At 40.1% G+C, this 25,175-nt stretch overlaps 1 protein-coding gene across 1 annotated transcript in view; it reads left to right on the top strand.

The window, feature by feature from the left end:
• Positions 1–25,175, top strand: part of cn (Kynurenine 3-monooxygenase cn) — a 163,515-nt gene that overhangs the window by 73,144 nt on the left and 65,196 nt on the right. Inside the window, exon 8 of the mRNA XM_067146690.2 lies at positions 12,885–12,974. Coding sequence (XP_067002791.2) covers positions 12,885–12,974 — 90 coding nt within the window. The remainder of the gene's footprint in view (positions 1–12,884; positions 12,975–25,175) is intronic.

Below are 25,175 nucleotides of genomic sequence, written 5' to 3' on the forward strand. Positions count from 1 at the left end.
GCACACGCACTCACCGCATACTGCACACTGCTTTACTCAAGGCTGGCGACTCCCTTTTATTGCCGAAGGTCGGACGGTGTGGTTGCGCATGTGGGCATCTAGAAAAATGTATATCTCGGCCATCCTTCCGTCGATTTACATGAAATTTTGGCTAGCAGCATTTACTGTTCAGGCCTACAAGGTGACGTTCTCGAAATTATGATATTACATTCCGTTCATGATGAAATGCCATAGAACAAGAAGGAACCTTCGGTGTGACGTCACTTGGCCTTTGATGGCGTTCTGGAGCAGTGCTAGTTTGCATGCTGTCTCCCACAATGCCTGCGCGCTCGGCGCTCGTTTTGAATGCATACAGTCGGGTGTTAGCGAGTTCCTCTCAAGAAATACATGAACGTGAATGCTCGCAGGGCATTCCCGTTTCAATATATATAATCAGTGGTAGGTAATTTTAAATTATTGTGTTTATATATAAGGTTTTTAGTCATCCATGTCACGTCATCATCTCATTTCTTTGTATCACGGCTATAACGTATTCTGAACGGAAGACTTCTTGAGTAAGGTATTACAGCATGAAACATATCAATAGCTTGCAGTCAATTTCCAGTAGCCGAGGTCAGGTGACCGGACTCACCATGCTAATTATATAGCCCATTACCAGGAAAAATACGTCATCATGCTTGCAAGAGTCCTTACACCTTCCATGGTCTGAAGAGACAGTTAAAGCCTTGTTAACGCCTACTTTTCGAGGTTCGCTACATGACGCTTTGATTGGCCGGGAAAGTTCAACCTATGTGAATGGACGTTATGGAACAAGATGGTGGTTATTCAGAGATGGATAGGAGAAGGGATCGTACATCAGAGCTTACTGGACCATGTGATATGGTACATGGAGGGAGATTCTGGAGCCTATGTACATCCACGGTAAGAGCTGGAGAGGTGAATTCTATTGGTCAATTAATCTATTCTATCATTACATCGGAGGAGGGCTCTACGTCTTGACATCGAAGGAGGTCTTAACTGCTGAAGATCTTAACTTAGTTCACTTCGTATCTGAGTAGAGCAAAAAAGACAAAGACACCTCCGTACAGGCCATGAAGGCCCTTGGAGGAGTGGAAGGTAAAGGCTTCCACCATTGTTAACCGCGGCACGCGATGGGGTAGAGTGGTTAGCTCTATGCCCGGCCGCCTTTGCCGCCAGGAATTAACCTGGTACTCATTTTTGGTGTAAGCTGAGTGAACCTCAGGGCCATATGCACCTCCGGAAGTGGAAATACCGTTTCTTAAATTTTACGACGTCCTTCCGGGCAAACTGAGCACGCCTTTACCGCCTCGGCCAGGCAGCCCATCATCAGAGTAGAGCACTACTCAAAATTACTCTCATTGAGACCTGATTATCTCAATGACGAGAGTTAAAGTTAACGAGAGACCGGTTTTGACTGGTGTAGGACAGGAGAATTTTTTTATGTATTTAGTTACGCTACAATTCCGTAACACGGAAAAATACTAGTTTATTCTAGCCATGAATGTAGCCCAAAGTGGTTTTGCTATTGAAATTAGGGCTCATTACAACTGTATGTTAGGAGTACTGTAGGAAGGGTTAAAGATTTTTTTGCTAGTTGTTTTACGTCGCATCGACACAGATGTCTTATGGCGACGATACGACAGCAAAGGCCTAGGAATGGAAAGGAAGCGGCCGTGGCCTTAATTAAGGTACAGCCCCAGCATTTGCCTTGTGTGCAAGTGGGAAAGAACGGAAAACCATTTTCGGGGTTGCCGACATTGGGGTTCGAACCCACTGCCTTCCCGATGCGAGCTTACAGCTGCGCGCTGCTAACCGCACTGCCAACTCGCCCGGTAAGTGTTAAGGTCAAGAAAGTCATTGTTCAATTAGTGAGCTATTCACGAATCAGAAATAGGACTACCTACAACGAGAAATGACGACGGCAGCACGAGAGGTCTATCAAACATCAGCTGCTGCACAGATCGTGTCCAGATAACAGAGTCTACAAATGGTGAGCTAATGGCATATAAATTAATGCAAGTCTCCGCGCAACAGTTCAGTTTATTAAATTTTATTTCATTCAATTTTCGTTTTTCTTCCGTAAGTTCAGAGTTCGTATGTGCGCCGTCACGTTTTTCATCCTAATAAATAGTAATTTAATTGGTTATTGCAGAAATTCTTATTAACGATCCTTAATTTCCAAGTTAGTGTGCACTTAATGTACTTAATGTGTTCCGTCACCACACCTCTGGGAGTATTTATAGTCCCATTACATTTTATTATTACCGAGCTCGATAGCTGCAGTCGCTTAAGTGCGGCCGGTATCCAGTATTCGGGAGATAGTAGGTTCGAACCCCACTGTCGGCAGCCCTAAAAATGGTTTTCCGTGGTTTCCCATTTTCACACCAGGCAAATGCTGGGGCTGTACCTTAATTAAGGCCACGGTCGCTTCCCTCCCACTCCTAGTCCTTCCCTGTCCCATCGTCGCCATAAGACCTATCTGTGTCGGTGCGACGTAAAGCAACTAGCAAAAAACATTTTATTATTATTATTATTAATAATTATCAAGTGTCATCTTCAAGCCACAAGTTTGAAGGCTGGCGCCCATGGGATATTGCTTATGGTGAAGTATATGAACAAGTATGTATTTATATTAAAACGAAGGTGACCCTGCACGTCACATATTGTCGCACATCTGTGGGCAAGAGTGGGTACGTCACATATTGTCTTCGCAAGCGTGGAGCTCGAAAACCATTAAGTACTTGTATGAGAATGGCTGTAAAGAAGATAGAATCAGTGTTTTTAGGGATAAATGTTGTGTATCCACAGTATATTTTATTTTGTGTGTTTGAGTTTGGGTGTAGCATGGCTGAGCAAGAGGAGAAAGACATGACGCAGCATAGTGGGCACGTGATGAAGGGTAGTACTTTGAGTAATTCTAAGGGAGAGGTAGGTAGTTGGGAGGAAACAAATAATAGGAGCGAAGATAGCGAAGGAAATAAGAGTAGGAATGATGAAGTTACTATAGATTAAGACGATAGTACGATGGAGAGCGGGGTGGAGGTTAACCCTAACAATGAAAATAATAATAATCAGTTACTAGAAATGATGCAGTTAATGTTAAGCAAAATAGAGGATATTAAATATGAAATAAAAATGAAAGGGAACAAAATAAATCTGAAATTAAAAATTGAAATAGAAAAGGAATTGAAACAAACTAAATCCGAAATTAAAAATGAAGTAGAACAAACTAAACTAGAATTAAGTAAGGCATTGAATGAACACAAGGTCGAAGCTAATAAAAGGATGGACGAACACAGCAAACAGTAAAACGAATTCTTGGAACAAAATGAAAGATTTAACAAGCAGATAGATTAACAGAAAGAGACAACTAAGCAAAACAAACAACAGGCAAGGAAGAAATTTGTAGAGAAGAGGGGTGAGTTTTAGAATTAATGAAAAAAAGGAAGCAACAACACCAGAGAGGAGTTAAAGTCACAGGTGACAAGTATCAACAATAAAGCTGTAACCCAAAAGGAGGAAATAACAGAATTTAAAGAACAGTTTCGAAACAATATCGATACGTTTCATTGTGTGATAGAAGACAACACTAGGGAACCAAGAGAAAAGTTTGCGATTGTAGAAGGCAATACAGTTGAAATTAAGACATTGAAAGAAAACCAGAACACTTTAGTGAATTAAATTGTAAGAAGAGAGAAAGATGTAGATATCCGCATAGCGATAGCACAAACACTCATAAGGCGAAAAGTAAGAGAAAGACAAGGTAAAGCTGAGAGGCAATGTTATGGGGGATTTACAGTAAGGAAAGAAACAAACCCACTAGAAAAGAAAGATAGTAGAAAAGCGGTCTGGGAAACGGATTGAGGAGGGGTTTATGGACTGGGAAGAGGCGTTCGACATCATTGATCATGCTTTTGTGGGAGAGATGCGTTCCTGTTTTCCGGCTATAAAAGCCACTTAAAAAGTCTGACGGAATTTAAGACGAAGTTCACAGACAAATATTGGAACGAACACGTTCAAAGCCGTGAAAGAGAAAGCGTAGTACTTGGGAAGTTCAAACGTAGTGAAGGCGTCTCTATGACTGAGAATTTCTTGTCAAATGTTATGGTTTGCCAGAATTTAGACGGAATCACGGCTGATTCAGATGTAGTCAGATTACTGTTACGACATTTTCCGGACAGGGTACGCGAGGCAGCGTGCATGAATAGTATTAAAACTATCCAGGAAATGGAGCAGTTATTAGGGAATTTTGATGCGTTAGGAAACAATGGGCATAGAACAAGAAACCTGCATAATTTTGTTCCTCATAGTGAGCCAAGGGACAATAGGAGACAGCAAAACTATGAGAATCGTAATCAGTTTCAGCCTCGGAATAACGGTAGGAGTGGAGCACCTGAAAATAGAACGGGAAATGCCCAACGAGATAGAGGACAAGTTACTAATGTGCCAAGTGTAGGTACGCGAACGCAACCTTAAAACTAAATGCAGGCTGTAATGAAGGGTCAGAATTTCAGCCTTATCCGCAAGTAGTTAGAAATTGTGTTATGTAACTCTTGCCATATGACCTAGATGTTAAGGAAGATCTTATGTATGAACCAGATCATATTATTTAGATTCGGGTGAAGAAGTGGTTAGTCCTGTTGTTAAATTAGAAGTATGGGGGGCGTATGCCAATGCGTTAATTGATACAGGAAGTCAGAAATCATGTATTAGCTCAGAATGGTATTATTCTTTAGTTAAACAGGGTAATAAATTTGAAAAGATGCCTGTTAAGTCAACATTCATTATTACAGCTGTTGGTAAAAAGTCAAAACAAATCTACAAGCAAGTAGCGGTGTCGATTAATATAAAAGGTTTTATTGCTGTACAGGCATGTCTAGTTATTTCTCACATGGTATTTGATCTCATCTTGGGATGTGACTGGCTGACCTTAAAATCGGCCCAGTTAGATTGAAACGAAGCAATGGTGAATCTGAAGTTGGATAATAAGTATGTCAAACTCGAACTAAAAAATGGAATTCAGGGGAGAACGAATGTTTGTGCCATGCGGAGTGTTATTGAGGTTTCTAGATTTGAGGAGAAACCCGGAGAGGGATTTAATTAATGTCAGTTGAGACTAGAAGACAAGCCTCTTACAGCATTTAGTCATAAGTACAGCTTGTATCATTTTCGGCGCGTTCCCTACGGGATGAAGACAAGTTCTGAAGCTTTAAGTAGGGCATTATAGAAGTTTGCGTAAATGTATTACGAATCCGGCAGATTTTCCGTAAAGATGGGATGTAGGTCAGTAGGTTAGGCTACTCTTATCTCTTACAGAACGTACCTGTCGCGGACAGGAGTGACCGCTCTCTAGACGGTGGAGTTTCCCAAGATTTGTTTTGCTGTCAGGACGGTGTGTGTATACTGTAGACTCGAGTTCATTACCAAGGGTACGTCTGTTCTCCTTATGTAATGCCATGTGTCGGGTAATCTAGAATTTGATTTGCTATAACAAGGATCATTAATATTGAAGATTAAGTCATCCTAAAGACTTTAAATAATTTTACCCTAGGCTGAAACCACGTGAATGTGTTAGCGAGTGTGAAGTGATAGTTATACAGCAAGAACATATAAACGCTTGAAAGAGTAATCCGGTATATTTTGTTTGTGTTATTTTTGTACAGGTGTAAATTGAATTGCCAAGTGTTGCATCCACTGAATTCATGAAATCAGCAAGATATGATGAACATTTGGAAAAGTGAGACATCAGAAGCTCGCTAAGTTATAATATCGTGTACTTTTTAGGAAATATGGAAGTGTTAAATATTATCTGATGTAATTAAATTGTATGTGGAATCATCAAGATGACAGTCATTCGTAGAAGAGACCAACAGGTAATTTTGTAAAATGTTGTTTAATATGATATGTTGTGCAATGAGGGAATGTAGAACTGCTTTACACACGTGTAAACACAAGCGAAATATAAGTGGCAGAGTGTAGGTGTGAGCCCTCAACTGAAGTGCCGCTTGTTTCGGGCACAGAGGGGCGAATGTGATGTTTAGAATATCACAGCATGTACTTAATTATTGAACTGTGTAATCACTTGGAAAGATGTATATATTTATTTTTATGCTATTGGCTTTACGTCGCACCGACACAGATAGGTCTTATGGCAACGATGGGACAGGAAAAGCTAGGAGTGGGAAGGAAGTGACCGTGGCCTTAATTAAGGTACAGCCCCAGAATTTGCCTGGTGAGAAAATAGGAAACAACGGAAAACCATCGTCGGGGTTGCCGACAGCGGGGTTCGAACCCACTATCTTCCGAATACTGGATACTGGGCGCACTTAAGCGACTGCAGCTATCGAGCTTGGTATATATATTTATTTAGTGGTATGTTATTTAAAATTATTATGTTTATACGTAGGGTTTTTAGTCATCCATGTCACATAATCATCTCATTTCTTTGTATCACGTTTATAACGTATTCTGAATGGACGACTTCTTGAGAAAGGCATTACAACATCAATCGTATCAATAGCTTGCAGTAAATTTCAAAGTATCCGAGATCAGGTGACCGGACTAACCATGCTAATTATAGCCCATTACCAGGAAAAAATCGTCATCAAGCTTGCAAGAGTCCTTACCCCTTCTATAGTCTGAAGAGACAGTTAAAGCCTGGTTAACGCCTAATTTTCGAAGTTCGCTACATGACGCCTTGATTGGCAGGGAAAGTTCAACCTATGTGAACGGACGTTTTGGAACAACATTGATGGATATACAGAGATGGATAGAAGAAGGGATAGTACATCAGATCTTACTGGACTATGTGATATGGTACATGGAGGGAGATTTTGGAGCCTATATACATCCATGATAAGAGCTGGAGAGGTGAATCCCATTGGTCACTTCTAATCTATTCTATCATTACATTGGAGGAGGGCTCTGCGTCTTGACAGTGGAAGGTCTGAAGATCTTAACTTAGTTCACTTCGCATCTGAGTAGAGTACAACGCAACATTACTGTCATTGAGACCTGGTTACCGCAATGACGAGAATTAAAGTCAACGAGAGACCGGGTTTGACTGGTGTAGAACAGAAGAAATTTTGTTATGTACTTAGTTACGCCACTATTCTGTAATACGGGAGAATACGAATGTATTCTCTCCATGAACGTAACCCAAGGTGGTTTTGCTATTGAAATTAGGACTCATTACAACTTTATGTAAGGAGTACTGTAGGAAGTGTTAAAGTCAAGAAAGCCATTGTTCTAATAGTGAGATATGCACGAATCAGGAATTGGACTTGAACCTACAACGAGAGATGACGACACCAGCACGAGAGGTCCATCAATCATCAGCTGCTACATAGATCGTGTTCAGATAACAGAGTCTAAATATGGTGAGATAATGGCATAAATTATTGCAAGTCTCCGCGCAACAGTTAAGTTTGTTAAATTTTATTTAATTCAATTTTCCTTTCGCTTCCGTAAATTAAGAGTTCATATATGCGCCGTCACGTTTTTCATCCTAACTGATAGCTATTTAATTGGTTATTGCAGGAATTCTTATTAATAATCTTTAATTTCCAAGTTAGTGTGTACTTAATGGTTAGTGTTCCGTCACCCCACCTCTGGGAGTATTTAGAGTCTCATTACCTATATTATTATTATTATTATTATTATTATTATTATTAATAATTATCAACTGTCGTCTTCAAGCCATAAGTTCGAAGGCTTTCGCCAATGGAATATTGCTTATGGAGAAGTATATGAGCAAGTATGTATTAAACCCATACTTCTGAGAATGAAAAAAAATAATTCCAATTATTTATTTCAGCTGCAAACAACTTTTTGAGAGTAGCCATGTTTTTATTTCGAGAGGCTCTCTGTCTCGTGGGAACGAACTCTCCGTGACAAGTGAGGGGCGAGCTCGTGAAACGCCGGGATAATTAGGTGGACCTCGAGTAATTAATAATTTGTCAAATTCAAGAAATCCTTAATAACGAGAGATTTTGGTGACATGGTAAATCCAGGAATAAAGGATCTAAATTATGTATAAACCGTCTGTGAAATTAGAATCCCCAGGGTAAATGTAAATGCCGTTAAGCCCGGAGGAGAGTGCGTCCTGCTCGCGGATTCTGCGGCACGTGGCAAGGTCAATTTCCTAGAGAAGATGCCGCGAAACCTCAGGGCAGAAATAATTCATTTCGCCCGTTGCAATTATGGGAAAAATATAAAATTAACACCATCATGAATTATACATCTGTCGGAAGTTATGTATAAATTTGAAGATAATTCATCCAGGGGATGTGGAATTAGCAAATTGCATAACCGAGCCTTGTGGAGAGGGTAGCGTCACTCCCAGAGGGTATAAAAGAAACCTCCCTCCGCATATTTTACACACTCTATATGATTGTTTGAACGGCAAAGCCCACGTCATTCTTCTGCAAGAAAGTTCGGGGTTTTGTTCTCAAAGTAACTTGTTACATATTCGTGTAAATTTTTCAAGTACAATATTAAAGTAGAAGGTGATAGAAATTTTCCTGAACTGCCGCCGATGAAAACTTTGAAGGTTTTGGTATTTGGTTAAAATACGTAGCTGAGTTTCTCTCTGTATTACAATTATGTGCGTTTAATATTTGTCAAAAGTGAAGTCTCGAGGCTGACCGCGAGGTCTGATTTTCTTACCTGTTTGGAACACCTGGCTAGCAGTAGTGTAAACGAGAGCAGAGTCTGGGAATACTGTGGCAGTCGCCATTTGAGAGGCGTGCTCGTCGCATGTTAAACGCCAAGAAAGTGCGGTAATTGCGGTGTTAATCGACACCTAGTGTAAAATCCGTAAGCTTAAGTTATATATATAAGAAGATGGTGTCAAATGTAGCCATGGAAGGCTAAGCACGAGGTCATCTGGTTAAATGCAGCCAGAATCCAGGATGATGACTACGATTGCAGGTCTGTAAATATATTTGTATCCATGTTGTAGTTAGAATTTGTTTGTCCGAATAAATTTTCAGTGCTTGTGTCGAATTTATATTTAATAATGATCAGGCGAACGTGTTATATTTCTGGTTATCGTGTGAAACTCTTCAGGGCTGTAAAATTCACGTCGAGAAACTATAAAAAGCGAAATTTAAATTATTATTTCAGATATTGTTCAAATTGAGTAAAATTAGAAAGGTGATAACGATCATGTAGTCGTGGTGTATGTCTTAATTTCGAATATCGTATGAGTTCAGATTTTTTTGTCGAAATAATAATAATAATACTAATAATAATAATAATAATAATATTTACTGCAGGATAAAATTTTTCTATGTTAAAAGTATTTAACAGTTATGTTCAATAAGGTTTGCGTCTGTCTCGAAATCCAGTGAAGTCTGATAAAGTTATGTTTTTTTGTGGGAAGGTAATTTTGTGACATCGTGTATGTCGGTGATATATGAAATCACGGTATGTTGTTGTATTCCTGAGGTCCGAATGTTGTAGTAAAAATAAATGAAAAATGATTTTTATAAAAATTGTTTGTCACGAGAGGATTGAGGTTTGAAAAGTCTTGGAACAGAAGAAAAGGGATCGTGTCGGAATGATATGTTGAGATAAGAGATATTGAAGGCAGAGGAAGCCTGTATTTCATGTGTAATACCGCCGTGAGAGGTGATGAGAATGCATTTTTGAGACAGGCTATATATTTGCTGATGGCGAAGAATGTTTTGAGACAGGCTGTATATTAAATGTGTCTGAGGCAGGCTGTAGTATATTCCGCTAACAATCCGGAACTGCTGACCGGGCGAAGGTTGGTTCGGAGTGAGTGCTCTTTTACGCACATTATGATTTCAAGTTAAGATCCCCAGTGAAAAACAATTTCTGTTGAAGATTATAACTCTTGGCAGTTAAATCCAAGTGACTAGTTTACGTGAAGTCAGCATAATGAATATTATAGTAAACTTATACGACCTCAAGGATAGAAGAGCATTCTGAATACACGGTTGTTGTTATTTGACTGTAATGACAAATTTCTACTCAGTAAATTTCATTATTACGAGACGATAATTTATCATTAAATCGGAAATATTGTAGGATGAGATATTGGACGTTATTAAAGCGATAGTTTGGCTGTGTAGACTCATTGAATTTCGCTTCACTGGATAGTTATGGATACGATTTGTTTGGAATAGTGAGATAGTAGGCGATTTGAGGGCCTCACTCTAGAATTATAGTGTGGATGTTTGCTGTGGTGATGATTACTGTTTTGGCGATATTCACGTAATGTTAGACGTGTGTTGAAAGTCGTTATTATTTTTCCAAACTTCATTGTGTATGTTGAGATCGTGTTTGAGTTGTGGATTGCTTGCCACGCGTTATTTATTTTCAATTTCATGTTTTATTAACAAGATAGGGACTTAGTTTCATTTCCCGACTTGCGTTCATTCTGTGGCAAGATTTGTTTCATTGTGTGCTATTAGTTTCGATAAGGTTTACAGCTAAAATATCAAAGAGTGTGTTTGAATTTACGATTTCGCCTGATATTCTAGAGGAAGCGTAGACAACCCAATTTCCTCTCGACAATAGATTTAGGACGTCACATGTTTTCCTAGGAGTATACTAATAATGAGATGTCCTAGTTCACGCTCAACGATAGGTTTAGGAAGGTGTGTGTATGTACATAGAGGTTAGTGTTAGGGTGTGCAGACATTATGTAGGCCCCACGATATATTTAGGGTATCGGCTATATACACTCAAGTCTTAGATTAGATGTTTTTGCGAAGTGACTTGAGCGATGGTAGTGTCTCCAGTACTGTATGCAGTGCGAAGGGTGTTAGCTAAGTAATATTGAGGCCATGTCTTGGCACAGCCCTTACTCGCTGGAAGGTGTTTACCTAAGATTATGGAACCACTAGTGGCATGAACGTGTGGGTTGTCCAATATTGGGTACTGAGCTAACGGTGATTGAATATTTATTGCAGTTTGCCACGCGTGTTTGAGTTTATTTAACTTCAGTATTTTATTTTTGTTACGGACTGAATTGTTTTGTCGTTCTGACGTCCGTGTGCTTTGCTAGTGTGCATGTTGACACTCAGCTTATTTGTGTGAGACTTGAGTTATGAATGAGGGTTCGATGCGTCAGCCGGGAATATATTTTATTTTCAATTTTTGTCGTTCTTTCATTTTTATAATGCGTAGTTGATTGTGGTCGATCAATAACTTTGTAGGTAGATTGTTGGGACAAACAATAAGTAGATGGATCTGTAATGGTAGTCGTTGTTGTAAAGGAAATATCTCCTAATATTCTGATTTTATTTTACCACGTGGACTTGTAATTTTATTAAACTTAACGTAAACGTTTATAACCTGAAAGTAGGTTTTGTAATAATATTTTTCAAGTGATTTACCACTTTTCTATTTAATTTCAGTGTTTGGCATTTCTTCTAAATGCATGATGAATAAGTTTTTCCTGCATTTCGCAGTTTTGTTCCTTCAGAACGACGTAACGTAAGATCCTCTCGGATCGAGTTGTTGTTGGTTCCTTCTGAACAGCTGTTTGGGTGATGCACGTTTCAGCATCGGGATTATTTTATAACAAGTGTGTCACGAGATGACAATACATGGTGGAGTTTTATTTTCAATTGCGAATGCTGCTGTTAACTTGTAATGAACACCATGCTTTCTAGTAATAGTTCGCAACATATCCAAAGCAACTGATAGTCAATTTGGTTCGATTAAGGGTCCATTCGGCGGGTGTTTCCATATCCGACAGGCCAGTTGACTGGTGGATAACCTTAATTAAGAGTAAATTTGGAACTCTATTTGTTGAAGGCCAGATTTTCCACGGATCGTGTGGATTAATTCTCAGTTATCGTTTGGATCAATAGGTACCCGATTTTCAGGTTTGCTTTTCACTTTTCAGTTTTGCCGTCCACTAATCTGTGATATTTCTACTTTTATCGAAGACAATTCTTCGATACTGTAATCAATAAACCTAACGCCATGCAATGTGACTGCGTTTGAAACATTAAATAATTAAATATCTTCTTGATCAAGGATTATATATACATGGTATTTTTGTGCAGTTAATTAATTCAATAAAAGTTAGTAAGCACATATTTGCTCCTCATTTCAAGTAGTTAGGCTCTCTTCTGAACCCCATCGTTTGGTTAAGATCGTGACCGAATTATTCCCGCTACGACCCCAAGATTTAAGAGTTCGATAATGCTCTACTGCAGCAGCTGTGGCTGACCAACGATGGAATGGTAAGTCAAGGGTTCAGTATATATATTAAGATTTAAGGTGACACGGCACGTCACATGTTGTCGCACATCTGTGGGCAAGAGTCGGTATGTCACAACATGTTGGATGTAAATTATCTCCTGCGCTAAGTCTGGGGATACGACAAGAAATGGGTTTCTCCTAAAATACTGATACAAAAAGTTATTACGGAGTTGTCCAGTCAAATCCTTTCAGATCAATGAGACTGAACTTTCGTCGACGAATGCAAACAGCAAGAAAAGGAATGGAAAGAATGTACACAAAGTTGAATTTCATATTGTAGTGTTGAATTCTGGGATATATAAACGGTACCGTAATCTTGCTGAAGTAGCCTATTTATCTACCATGGAAGGAGAGGATGAACAGAGCATATTTTTATGTTTTGTATAGCTTAAAATATATTTATTCAGACATTTATGGTGGAAATGGTCGTTTGTTTCGGTAGAGATCTTTAGTGTGAAACATCTTCTGTCCGACACAGTACCAGTTTCAGTTTTTGCATCACTTCACTTAATATTATGCTTTTTTTATATTTCGATTCGTTAATAGGAAGAAAACATACTGTAAGCAATGAACAAATGAACTTAAATGAATGGGAATATCTGGTGTTCTGTTCACAGTGTAATCCCTACCACGTGGGCGGTACGGCGCTCATCATTGGAGACGCAGCCCACGCCATGGTGCCCTTCTACGGCCAGGGGATGAACGCGGTGAGTCTTTTTGTAGAACGAGAGAAGTAAATTGTCTGTCTAAAGTGGTTCTAACAATATTAATTACATTTAAGCTGGATGGTAAATCTAATAGTGTAGAATGGTGGCCATCACATACGTAGGAGTGGTAAACATGTGTATCTTATCGATAACTATCTACTTAATGGTTGTCCAGTAGCTAATAGGGTAGTAGTCCCACCACAGGTTGGTACAAAAACATCTCCTAGAAGAGTGCTCGAAAACGTGAATTTGCAAGCCATATTGCTCTTTGTTGAGTGAACCGTTGTCAGTGTAATGTTGTGTGACAGTCTTAAAACACTAGACTGAACAATCAATACAGGCGCAGTAGTCAGTCTGTCTTTTTGAACATTCAACACATAGGAGGATTATTATATACTTCCTCCTGACATTTTCCAACTAAAACTTTAGCATACTCTATGTATTACACAGTAGCGGCATTAACGAGCGACGCACGAAGCAGTCCCGTACAGCGTCACCTTTTAACTCTTTGAAATAAGTCATGAAAAGACTAGGTAAGCAACTGACAGGGAATCTACCACGTGGACGATAGTCCTAAATGCAGATCAGTGATGACTGATTGATGCCCAGTTCCAAAGAATACGTTGTTGCCGCTCTCACTTAAACGCTCGTGTGATTGTACGATTGTTAGCCAGAAATCTAAATGGACAAATTGCAGTTGTTGCGACAACCGCTACAAGATCCTGCAACACTCACTGCACGCTGCTGAATCACTGCTACTGGAGAATGAGACAGCATATCCTGTCACTTGTTGTTACCAGAGGGGTGTCCAACGTTAACGAGTGTAGTGCACGAGATAGTGGCTGCTCTCCAAATTTGACGATATATGAATTCCGGCTAAATTCACGTAACTCCTTAAATGGAATGTTCTGTGTTTCGTATTCCAGGTTAAACATGAGATCAGGCGTCTATAATCACGATACTCAGTGTCCCGTAGAACTGCAATGGAACAAACTGAAAAAAGAAATAAATTATATAAGCCATGTACCATGTATTGAATTATATACAGTTGTAATCGTGCAAGCGAAGAGGAAGGTTGTTGAGTGAGTGAGTGCTGACATGGGGATTTCAATAGAATTGTACCGGGTGACGATAGGTCGTTGGCACGATAGAGGCAGGCCCACGAGGCGCAACATGGGTTACAGAGCCGGGCAGCAGGTGAGTTTGATTTCAATTTTGATGGCTGCATCAGTGATGGCAGTGTTGTTGGTTATTGGAGGGGTCGAGATGAGAAATTATTGGTCAGGAGCTGGATAAAGAAGCCTTCAGGAACCAGAAAATGCTACATTTCCACCTAGGAAAAGCTAGGCGTGCAGGATCAATGGCCTACATAAGGCGCAACAAATTAGTGGTGAGTGACGGCAAGTGGACTAGAGCATGGGGGTAGAGCAGTCTATATATATAAAATAAGAGTTTTGTCTGTACATTGCTCAGAATTCGAAAAGAATGGTATTTCTGTACCGGTCATGTCCACAGTAACAAGAAAATGCACTTTTTACTTTTCCGTAATTTCTGTCTATCTGTCTGTCTGTCTGTCTGTCTGTCTGTCTGTCTGTCTGTATGTATGTATGTATGTACATGCATCACTAGAAAACGGCTGAAGAGAATTTATTGAAAATCGGTATGCAAACTCGGGGAATAAATCGCTACAATCTAGGCCATAAATAATTTTATTCACGCTGATTGAAATGGTAGTTTAGGGGAAGGCCTAAAATTTAATTTTCAAATCTTTATGTTATTAGTGGTCCCATCTTAATAAAAATTGGTATGCAAAGTCGGGGAATAAGTCGCTACAATCTAGGCTATAAATAATTTTGTTCACGTTGAGTGAAATGGTAGTTTAGGGAAAGGCCTTAAAGTTAATTCTTAAATATTTACATTATTAGCGTTCTATCTCATTGAAAATTAGTATGCGTAGTAGGAGAATGAGCCAATATAATCTAGGCTATAAATCATTTAATTCACGCTGAGTGAAATGGTAGTTTAGTGGAAGGTCTAAAATCTAATTCCCAAATATTTATGTTATTAGTGGTCGTATCGATAAATACTACATAACCTTTAAAATTCCGACCATTTACATCTTATAAATTTTTACCATACAGGATATGATAACACAGATATTCATGAATTTGTATTTTTTGTTGCTAAGTCCACATCAACGCCAAGTCACGAGAAAATGGGTTAACAGAATTTAATGAAAATCGGTATATAGAGTCGGGGAATAAGAAACTACACTCTAAGCTGTAAACAATTTTATTCACCCTGGATGAAATTGTAGTTTAGGGGAAGGCGCATGAAATGTAATTTTTAAATGCCTATGTTATTGCTCCTATCGAAAAGTACTACATAACAAAAGTTATAGAGAATACAATTTCCGCTCATTTATGTTTTATTCAATTTTACCGTACCGACTATGATAAGATTGGTATTTCAGAGTCGGAAGGAAACTAAATGTGAAGGCCTACAATATCGAAAGCGCATAGCATTGATCAACAATAACATTACATTGACCATCGTTTGTTGTGATGTTCTTTGTCTCATATGCTGCCTTTCAACTCCAATAGATGGGATTACTGCTGCGTACCGACTATAATAGCCTGACTGAATATTGGCAGAAAATAGCCGGGGAGTTAGAAAATTTTCTGGTATGTAACACACTGGTTCATTGTAGTATTCCAGCTATTCGATCCCTACTCTGACGTGCTGTTTTGAATGAGCATTGGGCATACTTAAGACAGGGGCTCACTTGGTAGAGTAGTAGCAGTAGTGATATGGCCTGGTCTAGAATTACAATCAGGACTATTCTAACACCACAATTCACTAAATAACTCAAACTTCAACCCTGAAAAGAGCCGTTTCTTAAGAAAAGCTTCTTCCTCTTCATTTTTATTAAATTCTACATTCATTTTGTTACAAATTAGCAGTGGAGAGGGGGTTTCTCCTCTGGCATGGAGGAAAAATTTGCCTCCAAGTCAGATAGATTTTTCCGCCGCCAGTGTAATGAAATGATACTCATCGGGTACTCCTAGGAAACAGATCAGTAAAAGGGCATAGTATTTGTCCCGGGAGTCGCCACTGTTCGAACCCCTCCCCACCGAAAAGGGACGAAAAGTGTTCACGGCTCATGGCAGTCGGCGGCTTGGTCACTCCAGCTCTGGAACTTTAGACTGTTAGATCGGCAACTTAGTCCTGTTCGTTAAAAGTGAGAAAATGTGTGGTTTTTCATTTGATTGAGTATTCCATATAAAAGCATTGCTTTTAATAGCACCATTCCTACTGACGTCATTGTAATGTATGTTCATTTCAGTTGGGAAAACCACTAAGACAGTCTTTCTGAGGATGTAAAAAGGCAGGTGTAGAGTTGAGTGTCTACCATTATAATGAAAGCTCCCCAACCTGATTGTGACTGATGGTATGCAAGCGGGTCTACCATTACAGTGAAAATTCCCTAACTCAGCCTTCATATGAGAAAATATGTTTGGTGACTTCCCTATCGCGTTTCTAGGGTAACGTTAGGAGCTATGCAATTTCATACAATCTTGCTCACAACGTGTACACTACCTAACCTGGAATTCTGTATAAAATGGAGAATTCTGTAGCGACGCACGGGTACATCAGCTAGTTAAATAATATGTACAACACAGTGAGTACATTGGCCGAGGAGGAAAGTGAACGCACGAGCAAGGCCGCACTATCTAGTTGGCCTTGACACGAGGCAGCTGAGATCAGCAAAAGGCGGAGCAGCGTGTGACGACCAGGAAGTGAAGCGACGACAGAGAGAGGAAGAAACAGACGCAGAAACAACTAATAGTGAGGGCAGTCCTGGTGACCTTCAGCGACAGCTGAGTGCTGACTCCATGAGAGACGCAACACCGAAACGCACACGTGTGAGTCTCAAGGACTTCTGGTACAGAAAAGGTAATTTAAACGAGGGTGGCCTCGATAGGGAATGTGTTAATACTCTAGATGAGAACTCTGATGAACTGGGTATTACTAGGATTACGAGATCTAAGAAGAACAGCCATAGTGAGGGGCAGGGGAGAAAGAAATAACTAGAGATAACAGTAGGGTGCATCAATATTGAAGGCCTTAGGAGTAAGTTACAGAATGAATCTTTTAAAGAGTTGTTACGAAGCTTGCATATCCTCGCACGTGTGGAAACCTGGATTCCACCGAAAGGTAATGTAGAAATAGAACAGTTCAAGGTCTACTATAAGGCAAAAGAAAGACGAACCGGCAGGGGAAGATATCCGGGTGGGATAATGGTTATGGTTAGGGAGAATTTACAAGCTAGAATGGTCCAAATTGAATCAGAAATAGAGGAGATGATGTGGGTCGAAATAAAGATGTACGATGAGAATGAGTCAGATTTATGTATTGGTTTTGTCTACAACCCTCCTGAAGCCTCTGCATTTGCGAGAAAGGATTTCTTTGATGAGTTGGCACTAGAAATTAATAGAATTTAAAACATTTTTGAGGATGCAGGTATTCTAATAATGGGGGACTTCAATGCGAGGGTTGCGGATCAGAAGCCGGTGTACGACAAGGAGGCAGAAGAAGTTTATGTACAAAAGAGCGTGAGCCAGGATAAGGGCTGTAATAAAATTGAGAAAAGTTGCTAGAGCTGTATGGTACGGTAGAACTATATATTTTGAATGGATGGTGGCATGACGACAAATTAGGGAGCCTGATATACATAACGGAGGCAGGGGGGAGTAGCATAGACTTGGCGCTATGCTCCAGGAATGCGTTGCCTGTGATTAAAAGCATGAAGGTTAAGGAATGGGGCGAGTCACATCATCTACCAATTATTGTCAGAGTAAATGATAGATAGGGTAGGGCATTAACAAGCAACACGATAAAATTCAAAGAAACATTAGTTAATAAATACAGGTGGAGAGAGGAGCTAAAGAAGGAGTTTATGAATTATTATGAGGGAGAAATAGGCCAGATAGTGAAAGCTGGAATAGACTCAATGATCGAGATTAACCGAACGAGTACATCAGTTAAAATAATAGAAAACATTGTAAAGATGGCAGGGGAGAAGATGAGGATAAAGGAGGGGAAGAACATAATAGGAAAGGGTTGGTACAGTGACGAATGGGGGGAAAAAAAGAATGAAGTACTGAAAGCATTGAAGGCGTATAGAAAGCACGGGGGAGAAAACCATAGGATCGAATTTTGTAACTTGAGAAGGGAATATGGGGAATTACTGTCTACAACTAAGTCCGAATGACAGGAGCATAGAGTTGTTGAATTGAATAGCAATGCAAAACAGACTGACAGTAGGAAAGTATGGAGTACATTTAGGAGGATTTGTGGAATGCGGAAGCTTCCGCGGGAGACTGAATTAAGTCAGGCTATCTGGGTGGAGCACTATAAGAAACTATTAGAGGTTGAAGATAGGTGGAGACCGAGAATAGATGAAAACGGAATATCGGTAGGACTGGGGTGTACTGTGCCTGCATTAGACAAGGAAATATCGATAGAAGGAATAAGAGAGGTCTTAGGAAAAGCCAAGAAAGGCAAATCAGGAGCGATTTCGGGCATCACTAACGAATTTTGGAAGCAGGTGGCGCAGAATGAGGATATCCTTGAAAGTATGGTGAAACAATTTAACCGAATATTTGAAAGAGGGGAGTTTCCAAAATCTTGGCAAGAGGATAAGTATGTACAAAAGTGGAAAATTGTACATTACTGCTATTGACTTGGAGAAAGCATTTGATTCTGTGAGCAGAGGGGCGGTCGTAGCCAAGATGAGAAGGGTAGGGGTGTCTCAGAAGATGATAAGAACGGTTGAAAACGTATATTTAGAAGTGAAGTGCTCAATTAAAACTAAGGAGGGAGCAGTATTTGGGGAATTATTAAGTAGGGCTGAAACAGGGTTGTAAGTTATCACCAGTACTGTTCCTACTGTTTATAAATGATATCTTTCAATCGAAAGATTTTGAGGCAGGGGTTTACCCAAGTCTTGAGAACCAGGCTATTCCGGGTCTCAGTTTTGCTAACGACATCCTTCTGCTCACTTTGACACCCAATAGTATGCAGGGTAGTATAAATGTAGTGGTAAATTACTGTAAAGAGTGGAATTTAAAAATTAATGCACATAAAACCAAGGTAATGGTGTGCAAAAAAGGATATAAATTGTCAAAATGAAAAATGGTGGATGGGCGAGACGAGGTTAGAAGTTGTCAAGAAAGTGGAATACTTGGGTTTGATATTAAGTGGAAATGGAAAATGGACAGAGCAAATAAAAAGATCGAAATTAAAATGTATGAGTGCACTGTCAGCCATTAACATACTGGATAAAAAATGCCCAACACAGACTACAGAGTGTATAACATGTTTTTAATGCATTAGTTAAATCTAGAATGTTGTACGGAGCGGAGATTTGGGGAGTTGAAGGGAGGGTTGATTCACTTGATACAATCACGAGTAGATTTGGTAAAATAATTATGGGTCTACCCAGTTGTACAGCTAACTGTGGAGTGAGAATGATGTGCAAAGTTATAAGTCTGCAAGCGGATATTATTAAAAGGATAAAAGTTTTGGCTGAGACTGAAGCTGGGAGAAGGTGGTGAAGTATTACAGATAGGATATTAACACCAAATGAAACATCAGAACCAAGGATACTGGGTGGATGGGATACGGAACATTTTGAAAACAATAAGAGTGGGATATTACTGGAAAAGAGACTGTATAGAGAAGATGAGAATATGTAAAAAAAAATATAGTTCTAAGAATTAAGGATATTGAAAAGCAATGTATTGCTGCACAATGTAGAAGTAAGAGGTCATTTGAAGAATTTTGTAATGTAAGTGGGAGAATGAGGATAAATGCAGAGATTATAACAGAAAAGGGAATGAGGGGTATAATATGGTGGTTAATGGGGGTGCAAAAAAAATAAAGCATACAGACAAAACAGAGATGAAAATAAATGTTTACTATGTTCTAAAGAAATGGGATGGGCACACATTATAAAATATTGTTCAATGACAAAGCAAATACGAGAGAAATTTATAGATGAGGAGGATGTAAAGAAAATTGAGAACGAAAATCAGTTGTATACAACTGTAAACTTATTGAACAGAGAATGGATGCACCCAGGGAGAATAGCAAAATTATTTAACATTATTAGGGGAATGTGGAGTAGGAAACTGAGGGAAGGAAAGGATGTGATACATGTCAGCCAGGAACTGAATTGTACCTAAGGTAACCTAGACAATATAACTCCGTTGAAGTCTAGAGCCATTAGGTACGTAGGCTTAAGGTATAGTATGGAACTACCTTGTCGCAGTAGTTCTATTATTCTGCCGTATTGCCGAATACTAATTTTCATTTTTTCCCTTTTCTCAATAGTCCGTAAAGGCACTATTGTGATTCTTTGAGGTTTTGTTTATAATCTGAAGAGATATTAATATCCATAGATATTTCAGTTTTTCTTTCAAAATGCCATCTATCAACGCAACTCCAACATTCAGTTTAAATTATTCTTTCTCTGTTCAATTTCTAATAATCTGTTTTATATTAATATTCATCGAAAAAACCATTTATTAACACAATTTCCAATAGTTATCTCAGATTACTTCTTCTAATTTTGTATACTGCATATATCATAAATTATGAAACGGTTACAATAAACCATACCCTCTCCCTAATCTATGGTTTTCGAGATTAAGGGAGACGGGTATCTTTGATTTTGACTATTGAATTATACACTCGTGTCCATAAAAACCAGAACACCTTGAAATAATAGAGATAGGAATTTAATATTCCCAGAACATGTGCATTAGTATGTTCTGAAGACATGATTAGCATTTGAACCTTGTCGGCTCTCAGGTTCAAGGTCCACATCGATTTCTGTGCGCACCACCACCGACTGGTAAAATGTGCCTGCGGGTCTCGTTGTCCTTATAAACAGAAGGTAATGGATCAGTGTGACTTGAGCAGACGTGCAGGATGCCTCGCAGATGTATGTAAGAGCCATATTGTCAAATGAGTGAGTTTGAAAGAGGGCGCATTATTGGCATGAGAGAACGTCTGAACATGAGTGTAGTTATCAATCAAACATCAGCTGTTATGTGCATATGTAAGGGATATGTTAATTGATTATAGGTTTAGTGTAATCATGTTAGGCATTCATGTCATATATTTTTACTCATGGATGATGGATAGTAATAATTTTGAAGATGGGCGTGTGTAGTTTACGTGCAGTAAATCTCCGTTTGTAAGACGGAACTGTGATTCGTTTATGATTTCCTGACAGTGTTTGTGACACTGTAACGTGTATTAAGTGCATGCTAGTGTTGTCTAGTGGTTCTGCAATTCTTTAATGTTGATTTGTCGCACAAATACTCATGTTCATAAAAGACAGAACACCTTGAAAGACTAGAGATAGGAAGTTCATATTCACAGGACGTGTCCATTATTATGTACTGCAGAAATGATTAGCATTTCAGTCACCTAAGTTCAGCATGTGTCCTGTTGCCTAGTAGGCACTGGGTCCTCCGTGGGCTCTGATAACTTGTTCCATGCGTAATGGCATCGACGCGTAATAAGGCGCGAATTGCGTCCTGGGGTACAACCATCCATGCTGCATTCACCTGGTTCCACAGTTCATCATTAGTGGTTTGCATTGCGTCTCACCGCCGCACCCGTCATTTCACCATATCTCACACATTTTCGATTGGCGACAAGTCCGGTGATCGGGTGGGCCAGGACAACAGTCTGACATCCTGAGACAACAAGAAGGCACATGTTCGTGGAGCAACATGTGGTCGCGGATTGTCCTGCTGGAATATGCCGTCTGAGGTGTGGTGCAGAAAGGGGTTACAGGATGTCATTAACTTAGGTCAAACGGGTCACAGTGCCCTGGACACGCACCAACTGTGATTTGTGGTTGTACCCAATAGCACCCCACACCATAAGGCCTTGAGGCGAAGCTGTATGTATTGTGCGAATTCACTCAATGTGACGCCTCTCCTCCTGTCTGCGGCGAATCAAAATGCGGCTATAATTTTCAAACAAACAGAACCTGGATTCATCCGAAAACACTACCTGCTGCCATTCCTGTCCCTAGTGACGTCGTTCCATACGTCATTGCGGTCTATCATGTCAAATGTCAAAGGTAGGTGGAGAAATGGACGACGCGCCGGTAACCCAGGCCATAATAAACCACCTGATATTTTACGATGTGTTACACTGTTCCGCTGTTGCGCGAGAGGCGGAGAGGACGCAGATATGTCCTGCAATGCCACTTGGATGAGGTGTCGATCTTCTCGGGGGTGGTCTGGTTAGTGCGACCAGACCCATCTCGTCGTGTTTTATGGCCTTCTGTGAACCACTCTGTACACACCCGTTGCACTACCGACACACTTCGTCCCATTCGAACAGCAATTTCCCGGATGGAAGCATCACACCTCTATCAAACTCACTCATTTCACGGTACGGTTCCCGCATGCATGTGCGAGGTACCCTGCACGTCTGCTCAAGTCACACTGATCAATCACGTTCGGTTTATAGCGACAACGAGAGCCGCAGGCACATTTTACCAGTCGGTGGTGGTGCGCAGAGAACTCGATGTGGACCTTGAACCCGAGTGCTGACAAGGTTCAAATGCTATTCATTTCTTCAGAGCATACTAATGCACATGTCCTATGAGTATGAACTTCTTATCTCTAGTATTTTAAAGTGTTCCAGTTTTTATGAACATAAGTGTATTATGTATCTTTCGTGCCGTAAGTTTCAACCACCTCGTTTTACCTACAATTCAGTGGTGGCGGTGATATTTCAGTCCATAGTTAACAATACGTAGAGAGACAATCAGTGCATTTGTTCACCATCTTTACCTTAAGTGTCAGCCATCTTGTTATATTTACCATCAATGCAAATTTAACCATGAAGAAGACGGGCTTGGAGTTTATACTTCTGGGTGCCATTGCGATGAACGTAATGGTTTTGTATTGCTGTCATCTCCATTCGCCTGTGTCCCATTATTAAGCACCTTCTTTCCACATACTATCACAATATTACCTATGCAAACCACTACGACAGTGAAGGCGGAGATGGTGAAAGAGGCAGCCCTGTCCAGCTAAGGCTGCCTTGTGGTTAGAGAAGGAACTCTCAAAAGCTTGGGTACCAACCCCCTGAGAAAAGGACATTGGGGCTCACTACCTCAGCTGTCATCACACCACCGACGGTACGGCAGTCCAACACAATACTTCGGCTTGTGAAATAATTATGGAGCTCATGTTAATCACTAATAAACCCCAGATAGAGGGTCCCCCGTCGACCAGTTAACGAAAGGAGGCTGTCGGATTCTGGCGAGTCTGCATCGTGTGCGAAGGGAGAGTCGGAACTCTCCAATACCGCAACATCCACAACATTTCGGTCACAAGAGATCAAACCGAAAAGGATTTTTAAACTGGACACCATTAACATACAGACCATGGTCAAGGTAGGTAAATTAAAACAAGTTATAGATGTTATGAGAGAATATAACATCGGCATACTGACATCACAAGAAATGAGCTTCAGAAACGGGAGCACATTAGAATAGAAGGATACGTGATACTAAAAGGAAAAACGAGAGTCAAGATGAGCAAACAACCGTACATGTTCGGCACGGCGTTCATAGTGGATCGAAGTTACCTGGCTAGCATTATAGAATGGAAAGGTGTGTAAGAAAGAGTTTAGTACCTAAAAATTAAAGTAGGAAATAAAACGTAAACCCACAAACGGCAAGAATAAGGAAGACAATGCAGGGACAGAACCTTTCTGGAATACACTGGATAGAGTAGTGATGGAAGCGGACAAGAGAGGTTTTACGATCTTGCTGGGTGATTTCAACGCACAACTAGGAACGGAAAGGAGATTCATTGGATCAGTAAGGGAGTATCTAGCGCATAAAATAGCTAACAAGAATGGAGAACGATTTGTGGACTTGTGCAGGAGGCACAAGATGAGAATCATAATCACACACTACAAAGCCAAAGGGAGTAAGAAGACAACATGGATAAGTCTAGGCAACAGGATCGGAGAAAGATAACAGACCATGCAGCAATCCGAAACAGAAACCACAGGGAGATTATGAACACGAAAAGGAGGAAAAACAGTAGGATGGAGTCTGACTACTACTTCATTGAAATAAAGTGCAGATGGATACCGAGCAAAACTAAGAAAAGCAGGACCACGAATTCTCACAGAATTGACAGGGAACTGCTGGACAGACACAGAGATGATTACATGAAGAACCTAGCAGTGATGTGTAAGTGGGAGAATATGAGAGACTAGATAAAAGAACAATCAAAACGAGTCGCCACTGACAACTAAAGAAGGAAGCATGAGTAATGGACGATTGAATGCGAAGATGCGGTAGAGTGCAGGAGGAAGTCATAGGTAAAGTGATAGAACAGCAAGAAAGATTACGAATTGTTAACATTCGGAAAAGCAAGAGAACAGCTGCCAGGACCTTAAGAAATGCACGGAAAGACAGATGGATTGAGAGGTTGGAAGAAGCGGATAAAAGCTTGAAGAGAAACAAATCACGAACCTTCTTCAGGGAAATGAAAAACAGGATAAAGTATTACGAGGCAAGGGAACGTTTTGTGAAAGGGCAATCCAGCGAGTTGAAAATAGGTGGGAAAGACGTGTGAGGAAATGAAGAGGTAATTTTTTTCCTAGTTGTTTTACGTCCCACCGACACAGATAGGTCTTACGGCGACGATGGGACAGGAAAGGGCGAGGAGTGGGAAGGAAGCGGCCGTGGCCTTAATTAAGGTACAGCCCCAGCATTTGCTTGGGGTGAAAATCGGAAACCACGGAAAACCATTTTCAGGGCTGCCGACAGTGGGGTTCGAACCTACTATCTCCCGAATACTGGATACTGGCCGCACTTAAGCGACTGCAGCTATCGAGCTCGGTAAGAGGTAATTCAAGGGCTTACTAAACACTATAGGAGGGATGACACGAAAGTACACCAAAGACGTCAACCAAGATCGTGCACCCACTAGAACGGAAACGGTGAAGACCATTAAGGATCTTAAGAAAAATAAGGCGTCTGGTGGTGATGGTATCTGAGCGTAGGAGATCAAATGGGGAGGTCGAGCAATGGAATACAGGATATTCAGCATAATAACGAATATCTGGATGAAAAGAAGATAA

The sequence above is a fragment of the Anabrus simplex genome, chromosome 1, assembly GCF_040414725.1.
Source record: "Anabrus simplex isolate iqAnaSimp1 chromosome 1, ASM4041472v1, whole genome shotgun sequence".
Lineage (NCBI taxonomy): Eukaryota > Metazoa > Arthropoda > Insecta > Orthoptera > Tettigoniidae > Anabrus > Anabrus simplex.